At 42.6% G+C, this 20138-nt stretch overlaps 1 protein-coding gene and 1 long non-coding RNA gene across 4 annotated transcripts in view; one reads left to right on the top strand and one right to left on the bottom strand.

The window, feature by feature from the left end:
* The window catches only part of LOC140738800 (uncharacterized), a 72079-nt gene that overhangs the window by 30270 nt on the left and 21671 nt on the right, over nt 1-20138 (top strand). The gene's annotated exons all lie outside the window — the stretch shown is intronic.
* Nucleotides 1-20138, bottom strand: part of LOC140738799 (reelin-like) — a 302475-nt gene that overhangs the window by 8481 nt on the left and 273856 nt on the right. The window contains exons 55-62 of one of the 2 annotated variants that reach the window (XM_073066646.1): nt 17762-17937; nt 15465-15571; nt 14316-14558; nt 11461-11633; nt 10052-10125; nt 5683-5844; nt 4780-4937; nt 949-1168 (exon numbers count right to left, since the gene is read on the bottom strand). In XM_073066646.1, the coding sequence (XP_072922747.1) occupies nt 949-1168; nt 4780-4937; nt 5683-5844; nt 10052-10125; nt 11461-11633; nt 14316-14558; nt 15465-15571; nt 17762-17937 (1313 nt within the window). Of the gene's footprint in view, nt 1-948; nt 1169-4779; nt 4938-5682; nt 5845-10051; nt 10126-11460; nt 11637-14315; nt 14559-15464; nt 15572-17761; nt 17938-20138 lie in introns of both variants that reach the window. The other variant, XM_073066645.1, reaches the window with a different exon arrangement.

Consider the following 20138-nt stretch of genomic DNA (forward strand, 5'->3'; position numbering starts at 1 on the left):
ACCAACTTACTAATCAAGAGCCTATCAATCTCTGATTTGAATATTTAGCAAGTATTGCATCTCTGGAGATGGAGAGATAATGTTTATGTTTCAGGTGATAACCTTTTTATCACTGAGGAGTTAGTGAACCAAGCATCAGCACTGCATCTCCTCCCACAGATGTTGGCACGTTCTGCTGAGTATTTCCAGCATCTGCGACTAGCTTTGCTTCCTAGAACAGCTCTGTTCATTATAGTAGAAGGGGTGACATCAGAGCAGCCCAGGCTGTGAGTCGGAGCCAGATTACTGGCTGTTCTAGGATGATCTGTCAGAGCCGAGAGCTCCAGATCCCAGGTGGTCACCCACAATCACTCCTTCAGCAAATGGCTTGTCGCTAGAATGGAAAACTCACAGTGCAATTCCAAATATCCATCTCCTACACATGTTAATACACCCTTAAGCACCGTAATACAATTTAGGACACGGAGATTCAAGACTCACTTGATCCGTTGCTCTACAGCTTGACTGAGATTCCCCCCCACCCACCTTCCATATGTTAAAAACAACTCTTAGATATTATGTTCACAAACCATAAGTGATTGTAGCACAGAAGTGGAATAATCATCTTGATATCAATTTTATATTATAACTTACTTTCCTGATTTCAACTTAACACAGTCCCCTAGACAGCCCATTTATCTGAATAACCATTAGTAAGTGTCAACCAATCAGGTTGTCCTTCACATGGAATGTTCACAAAAACTAATGCAATATTCTGTTTCTCAATGTTCTTTTCTTGTGCAAGAGACAGACAAGGAAGCTTCTTTTGAAATCATCATGACCACAGGAATATGTTTTCCCTTTGAATGTAGTTTTGAAAAGTTTCTGCTGTACTTCACAGAAAGTCACAGAGGCTTTAACACTCCCAGCAAAGCAAAAGCTCACAGGTGTTTGTTAAAGGAAGTGTACCTGGCCCTGGTCAGATCCAGAAGTTTGGTTACGGCCTGTCTTGTCTGACAGCCATTAAAGTACAGAGACTCCCCGTGGGCATAGGGTGCTAGCTGACCACATCCACTGCCAATCGCACCTCCCTGGATCACCTGCCAGTTTATTTCTGTTACACGGGATGATTCAAAGTTGTCTTTGATGTAACTTGGCAGGTCATTAACTGGAACGGAACAGTCATCTCCTGCAGATGGAACATAAACAGCTTTTTAGCTATCATTGAACAAAGAAGTATAAAGTGATTGTACCTAAAGAATGGATAAATGCCTATGAATACACATCTGTGGTAATACACTTCTGTTACAAAGCAATGGAAAATGTTGCACTTTCCACACATTAGTTTTTTAAAAATATATCTTTTGGAACAGTTGACATTGTGAGCAGTGACACCAAGGCCTCTCCAGTTCAACTTCCCCATTCCAGTAGTCTACTGAGATAAAAACTGGTGACTAATCATAGCAATTAGTGTTCACTGGCGAGACTGCACCAGACATAGGCATAAGCAGACATAACTCCTTATGAAAATTGATAACGATAGGAGCTAATAACTTTGAACAGCAAGTCCAAAGATATTAGCTCCTCCAAATCATGCAAAGTTCACTACTTACCTCATATCAAATTGCTTGCATATTTTCAAAGATTTCAATATAGTTTGCTCAAGGCCATCTCCTCTGAAAGCCAAGGCACTCAATGCCCGAAATAACAGAAGTAATTTTTTTTTAAGCTCCAGTGGGAGATGGGAGGTTAAAACATTCAAGACTCTGAAAGCACCTAAGCTTCTAATTTTCATATGTGGATCATCCACACTCAGGAATCAAGATCGGTTATTTTATAAAGAAGTGACTTTCCTTTTAAACCATGTTTCATTTTAATGAAGACTGCCAACCATTTATAAACTAATTAACTCCAAGTTAATCACATTTTATTGATACTATTAAACAGTAATAAATTGCAAATAAATATTCCAAAGGAAAAATTTAGCCCTCTAAACTCCTGGGACATAATTTAAAACTCCGGTTCTGCATGTTGATCCCTTTATCTCTGTAACTGTTTCTGATTTTACAGCCATCAGACCTACCTCTACAAGCAATCCCCAAATATAGGTCTTTTTAGTCATTCCCTTCTTCCATCTCTCCTACTTATGGAACTGATGCACCATCAATAACTCACGCTGAGACTTAGGAAACGAGATATCAGCTTTTATTGACTGGAAGAATAAACAACACTACATCCTGGGGAAAATGAGGGAGAGCAGCAGCCCACAGTCGCCTTTATACAGGGGTCTGTGGGAGGAGCCGCAGGAGCAGTCAGCAGGGTCTGTGGGAGGAGCCACAGGAGCAGTCAGACAGGTATATCTAGTTCACCACAGGAACCTCCTGTCCCTGATCCCTCTTCACTCCCTTTCTATTTAATCAGACCCATTTCAATCTTGCTTTCTGAATCTCCATCCCGTACGATTCAACTACCAAGATGGCTTCCAGTTTTTGCCCAATTCACCAATTTGCTTTTTCAATCATTGCCTGTGTTTCATTCTCTCCTCTGAACTACCTCCCCACTTTTTCTGTTCTCTTCCAAGCTCAATTTCTGAACAGGAAAAAAGTAATGAACATCTGGCTCTGATATTTTTCTGGAGAATATTCTCATCAGATCAATCACCAAATCTTTAAAAGAGCCAGATTTTGAGATGTGCTATTTAGTAACTGTGGTGAACTACATATACCTGTCTGGACACCCCCCCCCCCCCCCCCCCGCTGACTGCTCCTGTGGCTCCTCCCACGGACCCTGGTATAAAGGCGACTGGGGACACCGCCCCGGCCTCAGTCTCCAGGATGCAGTGTGGTGGTCAATTGCTGCTTGTTCTTTCTTCCAGCCAATAAAAGCCTATATCTCACCTCACGTCTCCAAGAGTTATTGATGGTGCATCAATTTTATTGGCTGGATGTTTTAAAACATGGAAAGCATTTTACGTCTGGAAAAATTAGACCTTGATCCTCAAGACTCAGAAGCAGCTCTTGCCTTTGAACTCTGGCTTGCATGCTTCCAATCATACTTGCAGGAGGTTCATGTGACTGAGCCCACTATTATGCACAGAATCCTCCTTTCGAGGGTCAGCCCCAAAGTTTACTCACTTATCAGGGACCTGCCGACCTACCAAGTGGCACTGGATGCCCTCAAAAGACAGTACCTGCCGTCGGTGAACACCGTCTACGCAAGACATCGCTTAGCGACACGGCGACAGCGACCCGGCGAGTCAAGCGCCGGATGCACCATCAATAACTCTTGGAGACGTGAGGCGAGATGTAGGGTTTTATTGGCTGGAAGAAAGAACAAGCAGCAATTGACCACCACACTGCATCCTGGAGACTGAGGCCAGGGCTCAGGCTCCAATCGCCTTTATACCGGGGTCCGTGGGAGGAGCCACGGTCAGTGGGAGGAGCCACAGTTGCAGTCAGCAGGGGGGGCGTGTCCAGACAGGTATATGTAGTTCACCACATTGCTACTAGTAGGACCACGAGTTATAATCCCCGGGGAAATGGCCAGGTGGAGAGGGAGAATGCCACAGTGTGGAAGGCCACACTTTTAGCCCTTAAGTCAAAGGGATTGCCAGACTCTCACTGGCAGGAGGTCCTCCCCGAGGCACTCCACTCCATCCACTCCCTGTTATGTACGTCCACCAATGCCACCCCTCACGAGCGCCTATTCTCTTTTCCCAGGAAGTCTGCCACTGGGACCACCCTACCAGCTTGGCTGACATCCCCAGGGCCAGTGTTGCTCCGGAAACATGTGAGGAGCAATAAATACTCCCCACTGGTCGAGAGGGTTCACCTTCTACATGCGAACCCCCAGTATGCTTACGTGGTCTTACCTGATGGGCGGGAGGACACGGTCTCCGTCCGCGACCTGGCACCCGCCGGAGCAGCAGACCACTACCCCGAACACTCCACGGTAACTATGAACCCTATGAACCCCGAGGTGACACCGCGCACACCGAGCCCTACACAGACTCCTCACGACACTCCTATACCGGGCATCTCGCACACGCATATACCAGGTGCCTCGCACACGCATGAGAGATCACTGATGCCTAGTGGGCTGACACCTCCAGTTAGGCCGGGACCAGCACAACCACCATCTCCGGTGCAATCACCACCGGCACCTGTGCAATCACAGCCGGTGCTACGTAGATCGCAGCGACTGATTCGACCACCTGATAGACTTAACCTGTAAATATACTTGTAAGAAACTTTGCCCCATGGGGACTCTCTTTTAAAACAAAGTGGGGGTGAATGTGGTGAACTACATATACCTGTCTGGACACGCCCCCCCCCCCCCCCCCCGCTGACTGCTCCTGTGGCTCCTCCCACTGACCGTGGCTCCTCCCACGGACCCTGGTATAAAGGCGATTGGGGACACCGCCCCGGCCTCAGTCTCCAGGATGCTGTGTGGTGGTCAATTGCTGCTTGTTCTTTCTTCCAGCCAATAAAAGCCTATATCTTGCCTCACGTCTCCAAGAGTTATTGATGGTGCATCAGTAACATTTCCTCAAAACACAAATCACCTACCTACCTTCATCCTACCTCAACCCCTAGCCCTTGCTCCAAAATATTTCTTCTGCTTTGCGCTTTCTGTTTCTAACCATGCAATCTCATTCCAGCAATGGTATCACTTTAAAAAAAATGAGTCTTTTATCAGATTTGAAAGATGTGAAGAAATAACACTACTTCTTCAAGTTGCACGTTTAGGAGCTATCACAATCAGGTATGCTAGGTTTTTGCCTCACTGCAGCACTCATACCTTGATAACCTTCATCGCAGATGCAGACAGTTCCAGTTCTACAGTATCCATGCCCACTGCACAGCCTGGGACAGGCCTCGCCGATGTAGACATTGTCAATTCCCCAGCTTTGTTTCTCTATGACACCCTCCTTCTGAATCCATCGGAACTGAGTAGCACTGAAAACAGCAACGATGGTCAAATAGGTTTAATAAGATGTAGATCCGGCAACAAAACTCAGGCTAGTTACTTATGGCTACTAACACTGAAACAAAAAGAAATTGTATTGGAGGCCAGAGGTGAAAGAGTGTGGAGTTCATGGGTGGTTGCAGCTCTGGAGAAAGGGAGAGGAATTTGAATGCAAGAATAAGAATTTAAAAATCAAAGTTTTGATGGATTATAAATCAACATGCCTGACAAAAATGTGAAGGGGTGGGGCACTGCTGAGTCTGAACCTGGTATGGAAGTTGGCAGTTGTTCAGGTTGAGTTCTGTTCCATTGAGAATGGCTGGATGCCCTGGAGATAATTGCAACAGTTTGTCTGCAGGTAAGAAAGGCTTGATCAAGGGCTTCAGCTGCAGATGGCCCGAGGTTCTGTCAGCCGGATTGGATATGACAGCTCAGAAGCAAATAACACACTAAGATTGGATGCAACTAGGTTTAGCCTACGGCAATGGACAGGGGATGGGTGTAACTGTTAGCTTTTATCTGCTGAATGTTTATGTAACTTCCTCTGGGTTGAATGGTAAGCAGGTATTCTCACCACCATCTGGAATGTCAAAAGCATTGAAAAAAACATATCTTTCCTAAAATTAGCATTCAACTTTTAAAAAGATAAGCAACAAGGTGAAAGCAAAGTGCAAGGGCAATAAAAAGTTAGTAACACCATGCCGTAAATTGACCACTCCCCTTTCTGAACTGTACCTGGATGCAACGTATTCAGGCAGTTGAATGGTGACGCGGTTCCAGCTGGAGCAGTTGACGGAAGTGTAAATACTGGCCTCGTGGAACTGGAACGGCGAGCAGCCGAGGTTGCTGCTTGCAGAAGGAAGACACTCTGTTTGGACAAGTGACCAGGAGTCCTTCCTGCACCAAGGACAAAGAGACTGGCTCACCGATGCATTGTCATAACTGATACTCCAAATTGATTGCAAATGCATAGCATTCTGGTAATAACTGCTCACAACTGTTGTTCCCTGATGAATGTAATTATGTTCTGCAGCCACTCTGCCTCAGTATTCAAGTATAAAACAAACAGAAGGGAGGATGAGACCAGAAATACAGGCTGGGCATATGTATCATCAATACAAACATTCTCCTAGAAACATAGAACACCTAGAGCACAATACAGGCCCTTCAGCTCACAAAGCTGTGCCGCAGATGTCCTTATCTTAGAATTTACCTAGGGTTACCCATAGCGCTCTATTTTTCTAAGCTCCATATACCTATCCAGATGTCTCTTAAACGACCCTATCGTATCCGCCTCCACCACCATCGCTGGCAGTTCATTCCACGCATTCACCACTCTCTGTGTAAAAAAAAACTTACCCCTGACATCTCCTCTGTACCTACTTCCATGCCCTTAAACCTGTATCCTCTTGTGTTAGACATTTCAACCCTTGGAAAAAGCCTCTGATAATCCACACAATCAATGCCTCTCATCATCTTATACACCTCTATCAGGTCACCTCTTATCCGCCGTCGCTCCGAGGAGAAAAGGCCGAGCTCACTCAACCTATTCTCATAAGGCATGCTCCCCAATCCAGGCAACATCCTTGTAAATCTCCTCTGCACCCTTTCTACGGTTTCCACATCCTTCCTGTAGTGAGGCGAGCAGAATTGAGCACAGTATTCCAAATGGGGTCTAACCAGGGTCCTATATAGCTGCAACATTACCTCTCGGCTCCTAAATTCAGTTCCATGATTGATGAAGGCCAATACATCGTATGCCTTCTTAACCGCAGAGTCAATCTGCTTAGCAGCTTTGAGTATCCTATGTACTCTGACCCCAAGATCCCTCTGATCCTCCACACTGCCAAGAGTCTTACCATTAATGCTATATTCTGCCATCCTACTTGACCTACCAAAATGAACCACCTCACATTTATCTGGGTTGAACTCCATCTGCCATTTTTCAGCCCAGAATTGCATCCTATCAATGTTCCACTGTAACCTCTGACAGCCCTCCACACTATCCACAACACCTCCAACCTTTGTGTCATCAGTAAATTTATTAACCCATCCTTTCACTTCCTCATCCAGGTCATTTATAAAAATCACGAAGAATAGGGGTCCCAGAACAGATCTCTGAGGCACACCACTGTTCACTGACCTGACCACACATAACAGTTTTGGAGAAAATACGAGCAGATGCAGGGCTAAAGAATTCTATTCTGCCTTCCCAGAAGGACATGCATAATAGTTGGAGATAGAATTTTAATATTACATCCTTAACTCTCTGAGGGTGTGATTCTGGAACCTGGAATATGAAAAAGACTTGCCATAGAAGTATTGTCATATTAATCTACAATTCTCCATTCACTAGAATAACTTGAGTAGAAAAATAATAAGCACAGGAATAAACACCCAGATGAATATAAGTTTTTGAATCACCCATTCTGATGTTGGGAAGATACACAGATTCAAAACAATTATTAATCTGTATGACTCAGAGTTATCAAAGTATTGTTATAAACTTATCATTGTGATCTGTTGCATCTTACTGTTTGACAAAATACACAGAATAGTATATTCACTTATTCAGAATAAAGCCAATTGCATATTCTATGTCTAAACCACAGTACTACTGAAGGTTGCAAATCTGAAATATTAACTGTTTCCAGAGATACTGCCTGACTTGCAAAGATATTCTAGATTTTCATTTTATGCCTAAAAATTAGATCTCTTAATTCTCTGTATTTCAAGTGCCTCATTTTTCAGAATTACAATGTGACAACCATCACATCAGGGTCATTTAATATTACTCTAGAAAATAGTCCAGCTACTTCCTCACTTGCAGTCAACTAGATACCTTCATATTTCAAATTACATCTTTTCCAGTGCAATTGAAGGAAAAATTAGACCAAATTGTCCAAGGATGAAACATTCATTGGGAATTCTGTTCCTAAAGAGCAAGCCCTCAGTCTTCAGCCTCCTTCCCGTTCCAGAATGACATCAATTCCATCGCGAGCACCCACTGCAACCTTACAGGTCAGGTCCCAACTTCTAAATCTCACCTGCCCACCAATTTCCCCAAAGCTGCCAATGGAGGGTCTGAAGCCTGTCTGCATTTTCACTCCTTCAGCTGTTCAGCCAGTCAATAACACATCCTCCCTAAAGTGTGAAGCTAATTTATTATATGGCGACATATGTGTCATATGACGTGGACGATGACGGTCTCTAACCATGATTGTTCTCGGCAAAATTTATCTACTGTGGTAGTTTGCCATTGCCTTCTTCTGACCCCAGCCATTATCAATATGCTCAGAGATTGTCTGTCTGGCTTCAGTGGTTGAATAAACAGGACTTGTGATATGACCATCCACCACCTGCTCCCATGGCTTCACATGACCGTAAACAGATGGCGGGAGGGGCTAAGCAGGTGCTCCACCTTGCCCAAGGGAGGGAAGGAGCGATTTATACCATATATGTACTTTGACAACAAACTCAGCCACTTTCCTGATTTCCAACCATCCCAAAGTGGTTCACTGCCATCCTCCTGTTCCAACTGATGCATATCCGATGCCTGTTCAAGAGCAGCTGCTGAATCACTTGTTTTTATCTAAGGCACTACACGTTTATGAAGCTTGCCACAACTGCTCCATGACGGTAATAGCTGCCTAGGCTCCACTGTTGTCAGCACACCATTAGGTAACACCAGACACAAAGCACTGTCACAGGAAAACAGCGTCCACCATCAGGGACCCCCACCACCCAGGACATGCTCTCTTCTCGCTGCTGCCACCAGAAAGAAGGTACAGGAGCTACAGGACTCACATCACCAGGTTCAGGAACAGTTATTACCCCTCGGCCATCAGGCTCGCAAACCAAAAGGGATGACTTCACTTGCCCCATTATTGAAATGTTTCCACAATCGATAGACTCACTTAGAACATAGAAAATCTACAGCGCATTACAGGCCCTTCGGCCCACAGTGTTGTGCCGACCATGTAACCTACTCGAGAAGCTGCCTACAATTTCCCTACCGCGTAGCCCTCTATTTTTCTAAGCTCCATGTACCTATCTAAGAGTCTCTTAAAATACCCTATTGTATCTGCCTCCACCACCTTCGCTCGCAGTGCATTCCATGCACCCACCATTCTCAGTGTGAAAAACTTACCTCTGACATCCCCTGTACCTACTTCCTTAAAACTATGCTCCCTTGTGATAGCCATTTCAGCCCTGGGAAAAAGCTTCTGGCTATCCACACGGTCAATGCCACTCATCACCTTATACGTCTTATTTCAAGGACCCTTCATCTCATGTTCTCAACATTTATTGCTTATTTTTTTGCTATTATTATTTCTTTCTTTTTGTATTTGCACAGTTTGTTGTCTTTTGCAGACTGGTTGAACACCCCAAGTTGCTGCGGTCTTCCATCAATTCCATTATGGTGAATATTCTATTATGAATTTACTGAGTATGCCTGCAAGAAAATGAGTCCCAGGGTTGTATACAGTGACATGTATGGACTTTGATAATAAATTTACATTGAGCTTTTTGTAGTGGGAGGATGAATACAAATTAAATCATTCATGCAATAGAATATATTGTTCAAGATTGTAGGTTAGTAATCCCTTGCCTAAATTTTATAAGCTATTACAATGATGACAGAGAAAGGGAAGATTTCTTCTTAAGGATGTAGTTAATTCCTTCGTCTGTGAGTCAGAGGGTGAACATAATATAGAGTGCACCGCTCAACCCAGCACTGCACACAGAGTCCACCCAATATGGATCAAGGCTAAGCTTTATTCGCCATGTACAGGAACTTGCTGTGGTGTGTTGGCACAACATGCAACTGAAAACAACCACCTTCAACAATTATGAGAATATTATATAAAAAATAAAGATAGAGGTTAAAGTATGGATATGGAAGAAAATGTGCTTAAATACACAAATACCAGAATGTATTCTATGCCATAGAATATAATTAAAAAGTATTTGGAATTTCTAAAAATCACAGTATAAGATTTTGTTAAGGGTACAATAGGGACTTTCTACCGTGCAGGCTGCTAATTCACAGAACATTCTGATGGCAAAGATACTCATCTGTTGTTCATAGGGTACCACTTACCTCTGATCCTTACTATACTCCAACAATACGGGCTGGAAGTTCCCACAGGAATCAGCTTCACAACCAACTACAATCTGAAAGACATTACAGAAGAGAAAATCCAACAAAGCTCCAATGAATTGTCCAGCTAAAAGGCAGCACATTCCTTTGTCCCTTTTTTTAAAGCAGTGGCTCTTTGATGTCACAGTGAATCAGTAGGGTGTGTTAGATTCAGTACAAAGAGACAAGATGGGAAAGATCCAGGGACAAAGTAAATTCAGTGCAGGGAAGAAACTCCTTGCAGAACATGGGATATTAAATAAGAAGCAGGAGAAAAGAGAGTGAAAGAGAATATAATAATGAATAAATTACAAATTAGAATGTTACAAAATTACAGAAGAAAACGTAACTTGGAGAATTGTTCACTTTTAGTTTGACGTGTTTCTGAACAGTTTTAGCAGGAAATCAACAGAATCCTGTACTTTAGGTGCAAGCCCTTGACACTGTGGCAAATGAAGAGTGGCTGGTCCTGAAGACAATCTGCCCTCTTCACTTGTCACCTTAAATCAGCATCCATCTTTGAACCCTCTGGTGCTGAAGTGCAATATTGTGACCCTTCAAATGTCACAGCTCTAACCAGCCCCCAATAACTTCCAGTCTTCTCACTGCACCAAACAAACTAGGTGAAGTTGCAATGATACATAGCTGCTGTAACTGTGATTGCCCTCGAGCATTATGCAAAGTTTGATATGGCTGACATATGCTACACATTATTCGATCACTCTTAAGTAGTCACTTACACGTTGGCCCTGCAACATTCCTACCAAGGGATCTCCAGGAGTCACTCCAAAGGCAGGCTTCACGCCATTTCTTGGTTAAATGCTCACTGGCTGAAACTACAGACAATCAACTCAAAATTATTCAAACAAGACAGTTTGCTTTGTGTGTTTGATTTCCTTCATATCATAACACTTCCCAGTTACCTCGCCTATCATCAATTACAAAGCATCCCACATTTGTACAGGTAAACACTGAACTAATGCTCATTCATAAAAAGTGGAGGATCCAGTGGATTTCCAGTCCTTGACAGATGGGTGTCACAGGAAGGGTTAGATTGGCCGAAAATGGTCAGTGTCACATCACATAACCTCATAGCCAAGGTATTTCACCCAGAGAACATCCAGAGGGAGAGGGAGTGGGGGAAAGAAGAGAGAGAGAGTGGGGAAGAAGAGAGAGGGAGTGGGGAAGAAGAGAGAGGAGTGAAAGAGGGGTAGGGGTGGAAGAGGGGAGGGTGTGAAAGAGGGGAGGAGAGGTGGTAGAGGGGAGGAGGGGTGGAAGAGGGGAGGAGGGGTGGAACAGGAGAGGGGGTGGAAGAGGAGAGAGGGGATAGGGGAAGAGGAGATTATTAAATAACTCAGATAGAAGCTTACTCTGAATTGTAGAACATATCCTGGTGCTACAATAAGTTCCCGTGAAGCTAAGAAATTGTGCGTCTTGTCTTTCTTTTTATTAGGCCAATAGAGATGGAATGAGGGATTCCCGCAGAAACCAGCTGTACGGACTGCATTAGGGTAGAAGATCCAGTTTCCATCATGGTTAACACCTTCTGTAGGAGAAAAATACATCCCTCTGGAATGAACTTGCACCATCAATCTATATTTTACGGATTGAAAGCATAGCTTAAAGCTCAGGCTCAGTTACTTTAGCACAGAGGGAGTCCGTGGTGCAACTTAGTTCACCTGAATATTTATTCGTGGCCGCCTGTTAGCATCTTCTCGTGAGCTAGTCTGATGGGAACAAGGAAAATCTCCTCACCATTTAAAGGAAAACTGGGTGCATCTGGTTGATTTTGTCCATCAGTCAGAAAATACACAAAATCACTCAATGTGGAAACTATACCTCCACAGTATTATGATGAATATTATGAGGCAACTTGATAGAGGTGTAAAAAATGATGAGAGGCGTAGATAGAGTGGACAGCCAGCACCTTTAATGCAGGGCAGCGATGCTTTCTATGAGAAGACATACTTTTAAGGTGATTGGAGGAAAGTACAAAGGGGATGACGGGAGCAGTTGCAGAGAGTGTTAAGTACATGGAACACACTGTGGGGGGTGGAGGCATTACGGACATTTAAGACTCCTAATTAGGCACATAGAACATTCCAGCACAGTGCAGGGTCTTTGGCCCACAATGTTGAGCCAACCTTTAACCTACTCCAAGATCAATCCTCACTCGTGGCTCTCCATTTTTTTTCCATTCATGAGCCTATCTAAAAGTCTCTTAAAGGTAAAAAAAAAATGGATGAAAGAGAAATGGAGGACTGGTTAGGAGGGAGGGGTTAGATTTATTTTGGAGCAGGTTAAAAGGTCAGCATAACATCATGGGCCGAAGGGCCTGTCCTGTGTTCTATGAATGTTATTGATGAGGGCCAATTAACATGAATATTATTTATCATTTTTCCCCTGCCTAGTTACGATGTTACAGAATCAGGATACCCCACGCTCCATGGCTGGTTTGAAGAATCAGTGCAGGTTACATTGTTTGATAGAGGATCACTACACAGGCTTCATAGCATTAAATTTCTTGGTATTACATCAGTGACATTAAACCTGATTCTGATAGAAGTGATTGCTTGTCAATTTGCAAAGCCACTCTTTTAAGTGGCCTCCTGTGATGAAACTGCCAGTCTGTGTTCGTAAGAAACTATGGTGTCTGATTAATGCGGCAAGGTTACATGTTATGGTCTTACTGTTTCATTCAATTCTGAGCAAGATGGTAATTGGATGGCTCTAATCAAACTGTCCTGACGAAGGGTCTCGGCCCGAAACATCAACAGTGCTTCTCCTATAGATGCTGCCTGGCCTGCTGTGTTCCACCAGCATTTTGTGTGTGTTGATGGTCTTACTGTAAGCAGGTTGTTTTTCAATACCGGTTCTTGTTTAAATTTAATAATATTTATGGGAGCTCACTCCTATGTACCAGAGTCCATTGGTCTAGCATTTATAATGAGGGCCCGTATATATGCTTGATAGAATTGTTTTGTTTTCAAAGCTTAATACGTGTGAAGACATAAGGCAGATACAATGGGTTTAATTAGAGTGAAGCAATAATTATAAGGTTGCCTCAGAAGTATCACTAAAGGAGAGGCGATGCAGAAACTGGGATGTAACACTGCCTATCAGAAGTGTCTTTAGATATATGATCCAATAATGAATGTTATAATCTGTTCTATATTTATTGTGCTCACCTTTTGTTAGCCTTCACACAAAATATATATTTCTTTTTCTTTGCGGTAAACTACATCCATTCCTCAATATACAGCACTCATTTATGAAACAAAATACAATTGCAAGTCTCACCACATTCACATCTCCTGAGGGCATGAGTCCTGCTGTTACTTTTAACACAACCTAGTCAGATAATGATGCTTGGCGTCTTACTGGCACCAGGCTGACTTGTAAATTGGACACGTTTGCCATTAAAAACATGTTGCTTCCACTTCAATACACTGATATATTTTATTGCCTTATACAAGAATAATATAATATACTGACTTGTCTCTCGGTTGAAGGATTAGTGAAGGTGTTTATTTGTTGCATGAACCAATAGCTGTACTGGACATAAATATTAATAGCTGAACTGGCCACCCTCTGTCAAACCAGATTACCACAAGGGTAGGTGGAGCTTGCTTTCTGTAATCCTACTAAATGACTCCTCATTCTCCAGCTCCCAGGAATTCCAAGGGAAATGCTAAAACATTTGGGATTTAGATTGTGGAAAAGCGGAGTTAAGCTCCTTACAAGGTAGTGAAATTAAGTAGAAAGAGATCAAAAATATCAAAAACCAAATATGAAAAGCAAAAGAAAAGACAAAAAATGAAAGCCTCTCCCAAAACACGTGAAGTCAGTCAGAAAAGCTACATTGAAAATTTCAGAAACTAAGATTTCCGGTAATGTTTATTTGGGACAAAAGATGTACGTTGGAGGGCAGTGACATCCTTCCTGCAGTTGTATGATGTTTAAACCTCTACTGAGTTTGTGCCAGACATAACTACAGCAGTGAATGATAATCATGCACTCTTTAGTTCCAGTTCTGCTTAGGCATTAAACCTAATTGGACTTTTAGACATTCTAGTGGCAAACTGATGCATATGTAACAGTCGCTGGGCACTGCAAAATAGCTTCTGTGCATTTCTGATGATCCAACATAACATAATTAAATTCTTCCATTCATAATTATTGATGTCAAACAGTGCCATTAACGAGCCTAATGTTTCTATCTTACCATCGTCAAAAGAATCCATTAGTTGACTTGGGTTGATCTCAGATCCTCCAACCAGGATGTTGTCCAGTGCCCACTGAGCACGGTCTGAGCTCGCCACCATCAGGCCATTGAGAACAAAAAAGGGTTGCCACCACCGCAGACGGGTCGTGTTGGTGTGGGCCTCCTCCGGGAGCAGGACATAATCCTGACGCACAGAAATATATTTCTGGTAATCCATTTCATGCAGCAGGTGCCAGGTAATTCCTACAGCACATCAGAAGGATGAACCAGCAACGAGATTTAGCATTTCAATGGAAAGGAAGTTGAAAAGGTTTTCTTTTAAATGAAGTTCAACATGTCAATGGTTTCAATCAATGCTACTCTCTGAAAAAGACTGATGACTTTCTACACAGTATTTTAGCAGCCAGTCAAGCACCAGATCTATGCTCGTCAGAGAGTTGTACAGCATAGAAAGAGGCTCTTCCAAACACTGTTCCTGTGCTGACCGCTATATCTACCTCTGCTAATCCCATTTGCCCGTGTTAATTCCATTGCCACCCATGGCTTGCTTATTCAAGTACCTGTCCAGAGAGCTCTGGAATGAGCAGTTTGTTTTGTGCTGATTCCAGCATCTGCACTCTCACGTCTCCTCTACCATTCCTGCCTCCAAAACCTCCTTTGACAACTAACTGCTACGGCTTGTGTGAAAAAAGGACCTGTCTGGATCACCACACAAGCCTCCTTCCAAATGACCTCACCTTTCCCTATCAGCATGTCCTTCAGTTCTTCTCTTTCTCGAGTAATGATCCACACAATTTTATGAGTTTTCTCCCTCTAAATTCCCCGAAGAAAGGGGCTCACTCCAAGTATGGCAATGAAATGCTACCGGTGTGGTGCATTTTGGTGAATTGCTACCTCCTGATGAGTTAACCCACAAAATACTGGAGGAACTCAGCAGGACTGGAAGCATCTATGGAGCTGACAATTTGGATTGAGACCCTTCATCAAGTCTGGATCATCTTTGTTGCTCTCTTGTTCTTCCACTCCTGAGTCTTCATTTGGATGAGTTAATCTTTCTCCTTCTGAAAGCCTCATTGATTATTCATTTGTAGATGATTAAGAAGTATTGCAGATAATCACGCAGTTAGCAAGGAAGGGAATAAGCCTCACCTCCATCAGTTGAATAGTCCAACAAAACCCCCTCCTTCCGACAGATGGGTTGATGACATGTTGTCATGTTGTTCTCACTGCCAATTCTGGCCCAATACTGCACAAATCTAGCAAAAAATAAAAATCTACATTAATTTGTAAATAGGATACATTAGGCACTTAGAAACAGTTGGGAAACATCTCTTGTCTCAAGCCGTTGGTTTTGATGTTCCTGATTCCAGCATCTGCGGTCTCATGACTCCTTTTAAATGTTGTCACTATTCCTGATTAGGAACTGATTTCTAGGAAAGAGGACTTTCTTGCTGCTTTCTTTTCCAATGAGGTTTAAAGTGTTACCTCGCTGGCAGACACTGCTTACCCTCAGCTGCTACACCTCGAGAAGCTCAATATTGGAATATTTCATTGCTCTCTCAGAAAGGCCTTTCCCATTTGTGATTCAGCTTGTCTGGAATTCTGTCTGTTCCATTAAACTAACTGTAAAGGGTTTCTTATTTTACTGCATATGTTAATCAAAATGGCTTCTTTGTTAAGTAAAAGTAGGAATGCTCCTTTGTTAAGTTAACTGGTGAGGGAGCGCTTTCTCTCGCAGCTTGCTTGGGTTATAATTACTGATAATGAGGATTGTATTCATTTGTTAACCAATTGGGAAAGATGTTATTCTTCCTTGTGGGTCTGTGAGCTGTTGTTGCGCGGACTTTTGGGGGAGTTGGAGAGGAGATCTCGAGGAAGGCAGACGGTGCTGGATGCGCTCTGCTCGACCACCGAGGTTGGTCCCAGACGTGTGGGTTGTGGAGCTCGGAGAAGATCGAATAGTGGACCGAAGACTTCGATGGTTGAGCTCCAATGATTGTGCACTGATTGACTGAACCCTGATAAGTTCTGGTGCCTTTTCTTTCCTTTCATATATATTGTATCGCTATTAATCACTTAGTTCTAGTAAGATTTATAAAGTGTATTCTGTAAGCGTACATGGTGCGCGGTTTGATATTGTGTGTGCGAGTTTGTACCAGTGTGCATTTCACAGCATCCACGTATACGGGAGGCGCGGTTTGGCGGGTGGACGAATTTTCCCCTAGACATACACCAGCTAATCGCGTGAGCGTTACATAACAAATGTTGGTTTTTTCACTTAGCTCAAACCCTACTCTGTTTGCAATTGTCATTCATGACCTCTCTGAATGAATGGAATCAAACAGCCTATATCATTAGGCTCCTGTATCAGTAAAGGTGGACAAGATGGACCTGTAGCCACAGTGGGAAAGTTTAATCTTCTTGCACCAGTCACTTCTCCCACACATCCACAAGACACTTTGTCCCAACTCTTTTTATCTGTCAAAGTATCCTGAAAAGGTCTAACTGCACCCTGTTCACTAAGGTAGTGATTAAAAGTGCCCAACATCTTGGAGACTTCCAACCTCCCCGCTAGCCTAATGTTCTGCCTGATTCTGTCCAGGAAACTGATTCCTTTGGATTTCAGCATCTGCAGACTTTCTTGGGAATCTGATTCTCTTTCTGGATTTTCCACTGAGTTCTCTTTTGTTTTTTTCCCTGCTGTTCAAGTTGCTAGAGAGAAGAAACTGAGACTAGAATTTCAAGGAATTCTAATCAGAAGCAGCTTCACCGATCCCTGAATTTTGGCCACATCAATGTCTTTATGTGGGCTGGATGAAAGCTCTTTCCCTGTCAGAACCCACACAAGACACTTGTGAATATGATGGGCCAAAGGGTCTGTTACTGAGCTGTATGGTTCTATGACTTTAAAGAGTAGATATTTCTTATTTTCACTTGAGTGCAAACAACCATATTAACAGACAGAACACAATAACAGCCAGACGAGTGATACTTTGTTGTAGTTTCTCCTAAAGAAGAATTGAAAGATTCATTTGAAAGTGAAGTCTTCTTCCAATCAAATATCCAAGATATGGCACTATCAAATGGTTTATTTCCTCATCATAGATTTACAATCTTGACCATTTTTCTGTCCAAATAATAATCTCCAAACATAGTGTAAGGAAATCAGCCATGGCCAGGAACGGTTCCAGTGGAGATGTTGCGCCCTTTAATCTGCCAAATAAGAAGCCTCATTGCTAATTTCACAACAATTTACGGTGACATTTCTTAATTTCTCATTTTCCCACACCAAAAATTTTTTGACCCCTTGAAGCCAGATTGCCAGTGAAGTAACAAATTCAAATTATTAAGTGGTGACCATCAAATCACAACCAAAAACCCCATTAATGCGGTTTTGATTTGTCCTTCAAGAGAATTTTGCATATAAACAATTGTGTCAAACTCACTTTGTACCCCTGAGATCAAGGTCCTGGGTTATTGCCTGTCTCATGCCTACTCCACTGAAATAGAGGGGCAAATCTTCCACCAGAACACCACAGTCTGTGCAAGCCTTTCCACCATCCAGAGAAATCCATGTGTCGGATGTCATATCATCAACCTCAAAACGTTCTTTCAATGAAGTCTGTAACACATAAAAATGTACCATTTACTTGATTTGAAAGACCAACGCAATATATCAGTTTTCATCTGGGTGCTAATATCCAAATGGTTAACCTGTGCTCATACCATTTCCAATTCTCTAACCTTCAGGTTACAAAACACTATTATGTTGAGCGACGTGACCTGCTGTGGAAGAGGAGACAAAAGTTCCAGTTGAACTAGAGAATTCTGGAGCTCCAAGTTCTCTTTTTTACTAACCCTCCTCCAGTTGGCAGGTTTGTGCCATTCTTGAAATGTTGCCATCCAAAAATATGGCCAAATGTAACATTATATATTATTAGTGGACTGATTTTATCACAGAAGTGTTTCACAGACCTACATTTAGGTGCATCTTGGTGAGAAGCTGACTGGGTTGCTTCTTGAAGGTTTTAACTAAGTAAATTGTCTGCCTGTTTCACTGTAGCTGCAACACTAAATTTATTTCATTGTGGATGTCTTGAAGGGAACATGGAAGTTCCAGTAGTACTGCAAGTTTATTTTTGAACCAAACGCTCTCATATTGCATTGTCAAAATGGAGGCAATGTTTTCATTCCTGCCCCACACTCAGCTCCGATGCACCTTGAAAGCATTTCTGTTTCTTGATATTTGCTCTGTGTGTGCTTCAACTCCAACCATTCTTTAAAACCGCAGCTCACCCCATTCTTAACTATTGCTTCACATTTCCCAACACAAGTTACTGGGTAGTGATCAGAAGTGGGAAGGTTAGTCCTGGGGCCACAAACACTTCAAATGCTGATTGCCTAAGGTCAGCTAACGTGCCTGAAATAGGAAATAAATTTTAAACATCCTGGTTTGGACATTTCAATACTGTACAAAAAGTAATAGCAGTAGGCACTCAGCCCCTTGACTCAATGTTTCAGAAGTCTGCTTTCCTGCCATTTCCCCATAACCTTTGATTGCCCAACAGATCGGAAATCTATCTAACTAAGCCTTAAAAAAAATCCAAGTATTCTGTCCCCACAATTCTGATGCAAAAACTCAACCTTCTGAAGAGAAGATATTCTTCAACATTTGAGTTTTAAATAACTGCCTCCTTATTTGGAGACCAAACCCCCTGGTCCTGGGTTCTCTCTCGAGGGGAAACATCCTTTCAGAGGTTTCCTTCTAGCCCACTAAGAATCTTGTATTTCAGTAGATTGCTTTTCGGTCTCCTAAACTTTTCAACCCTTACTAAAGAAAGGTCTCACCCAAGATCATCAGAATGAAACTTCACAGAATCACACTATTTAGATGGGGACCAGTCTGGGCCTTTATCCATGAGGTACTTGATAAAATATTTTTCTTACATAATAAACAGTGCTTTCATTACATTGTGCTTAAAGATTAACGTACAGAGGGTGCTTGGGATCCAAAAACGTACCAGTTGGTAGGTTGGTAGGTCATTGTAAATTGTCGTGTGATTAGGCTAGGATTAAATCAGGAGATTGCTGGGCAGTGTGGCACAAAGGACTGGAAGAACCTATTTTGTGCCGTATCTCAACAAAAATAAACAAATAAATAAAAAAATAAAGTTTAGTTTCATGAAAGTTGCCATGCAGGTAGATAGGGTGGTTAAGAAGACATATGGTATGCTTGCCTTCAACAGTGTTGACACTGAGCATAAGATTCAGGAATCAGTTATATAAAACTTTGGTGAAGTCACACTTGGAATATTACAGATAATTCTGGTTGTCCTATTGCAGGAAGGATGTGGAGACTTTGGAAAGGGTGTAGAAGGTTATCAGGAGGCTGAATGGATTAGAGGGTAAGAGCTAAAAAGAGAGGTTGGACAAACTTTTCTCTAGAGCAACACAGGCGAAAGGGTTCCTATAGAAGTTCATAAAATTATGACAGTCAAAGTCTTCCACCCAGAGTAAAAATGTCAAATATCAGAGGACATGCATTTAAGGAGGGGGAGGGCGAGTTTAAAGGAGATGTGCGGAGCAAGCATTTTTCACACTGAGAATGGTGGGTGAAGGGAATGGGTTGTCAGGGTATTAATGGAAACAGATGCGATAATGGTGTTTAAAACAGACACAAGAACATGCAGGGAAAGCTGGGAAGTTGGTCATGTACAGTCAGAAGAGACTTATTTTAATTTGTCAGTGTGTTCAGGGCCCTTCCCTGTACTGTACTCCTCCACGTTCTATGTAACATCCAGGAGAGACATGTCATTTTATCCA

The sequence above is a fragment of the Hemitrygon akajei genome, chromosome 14 (assembly GCF_048418815.1).
Source record: "Hemitrygon akajei chromosome 14, sHemAka1.3, whole genome shotgun sequence".
NCBI classification, from domain to species: domain Eukaryota; kingdom Metazoa; phylum Chordata; class Chondrichthyes; order Myliobatiformes; family Dasyatidae; genus Hemitrygon; species Hemitrygon akajei.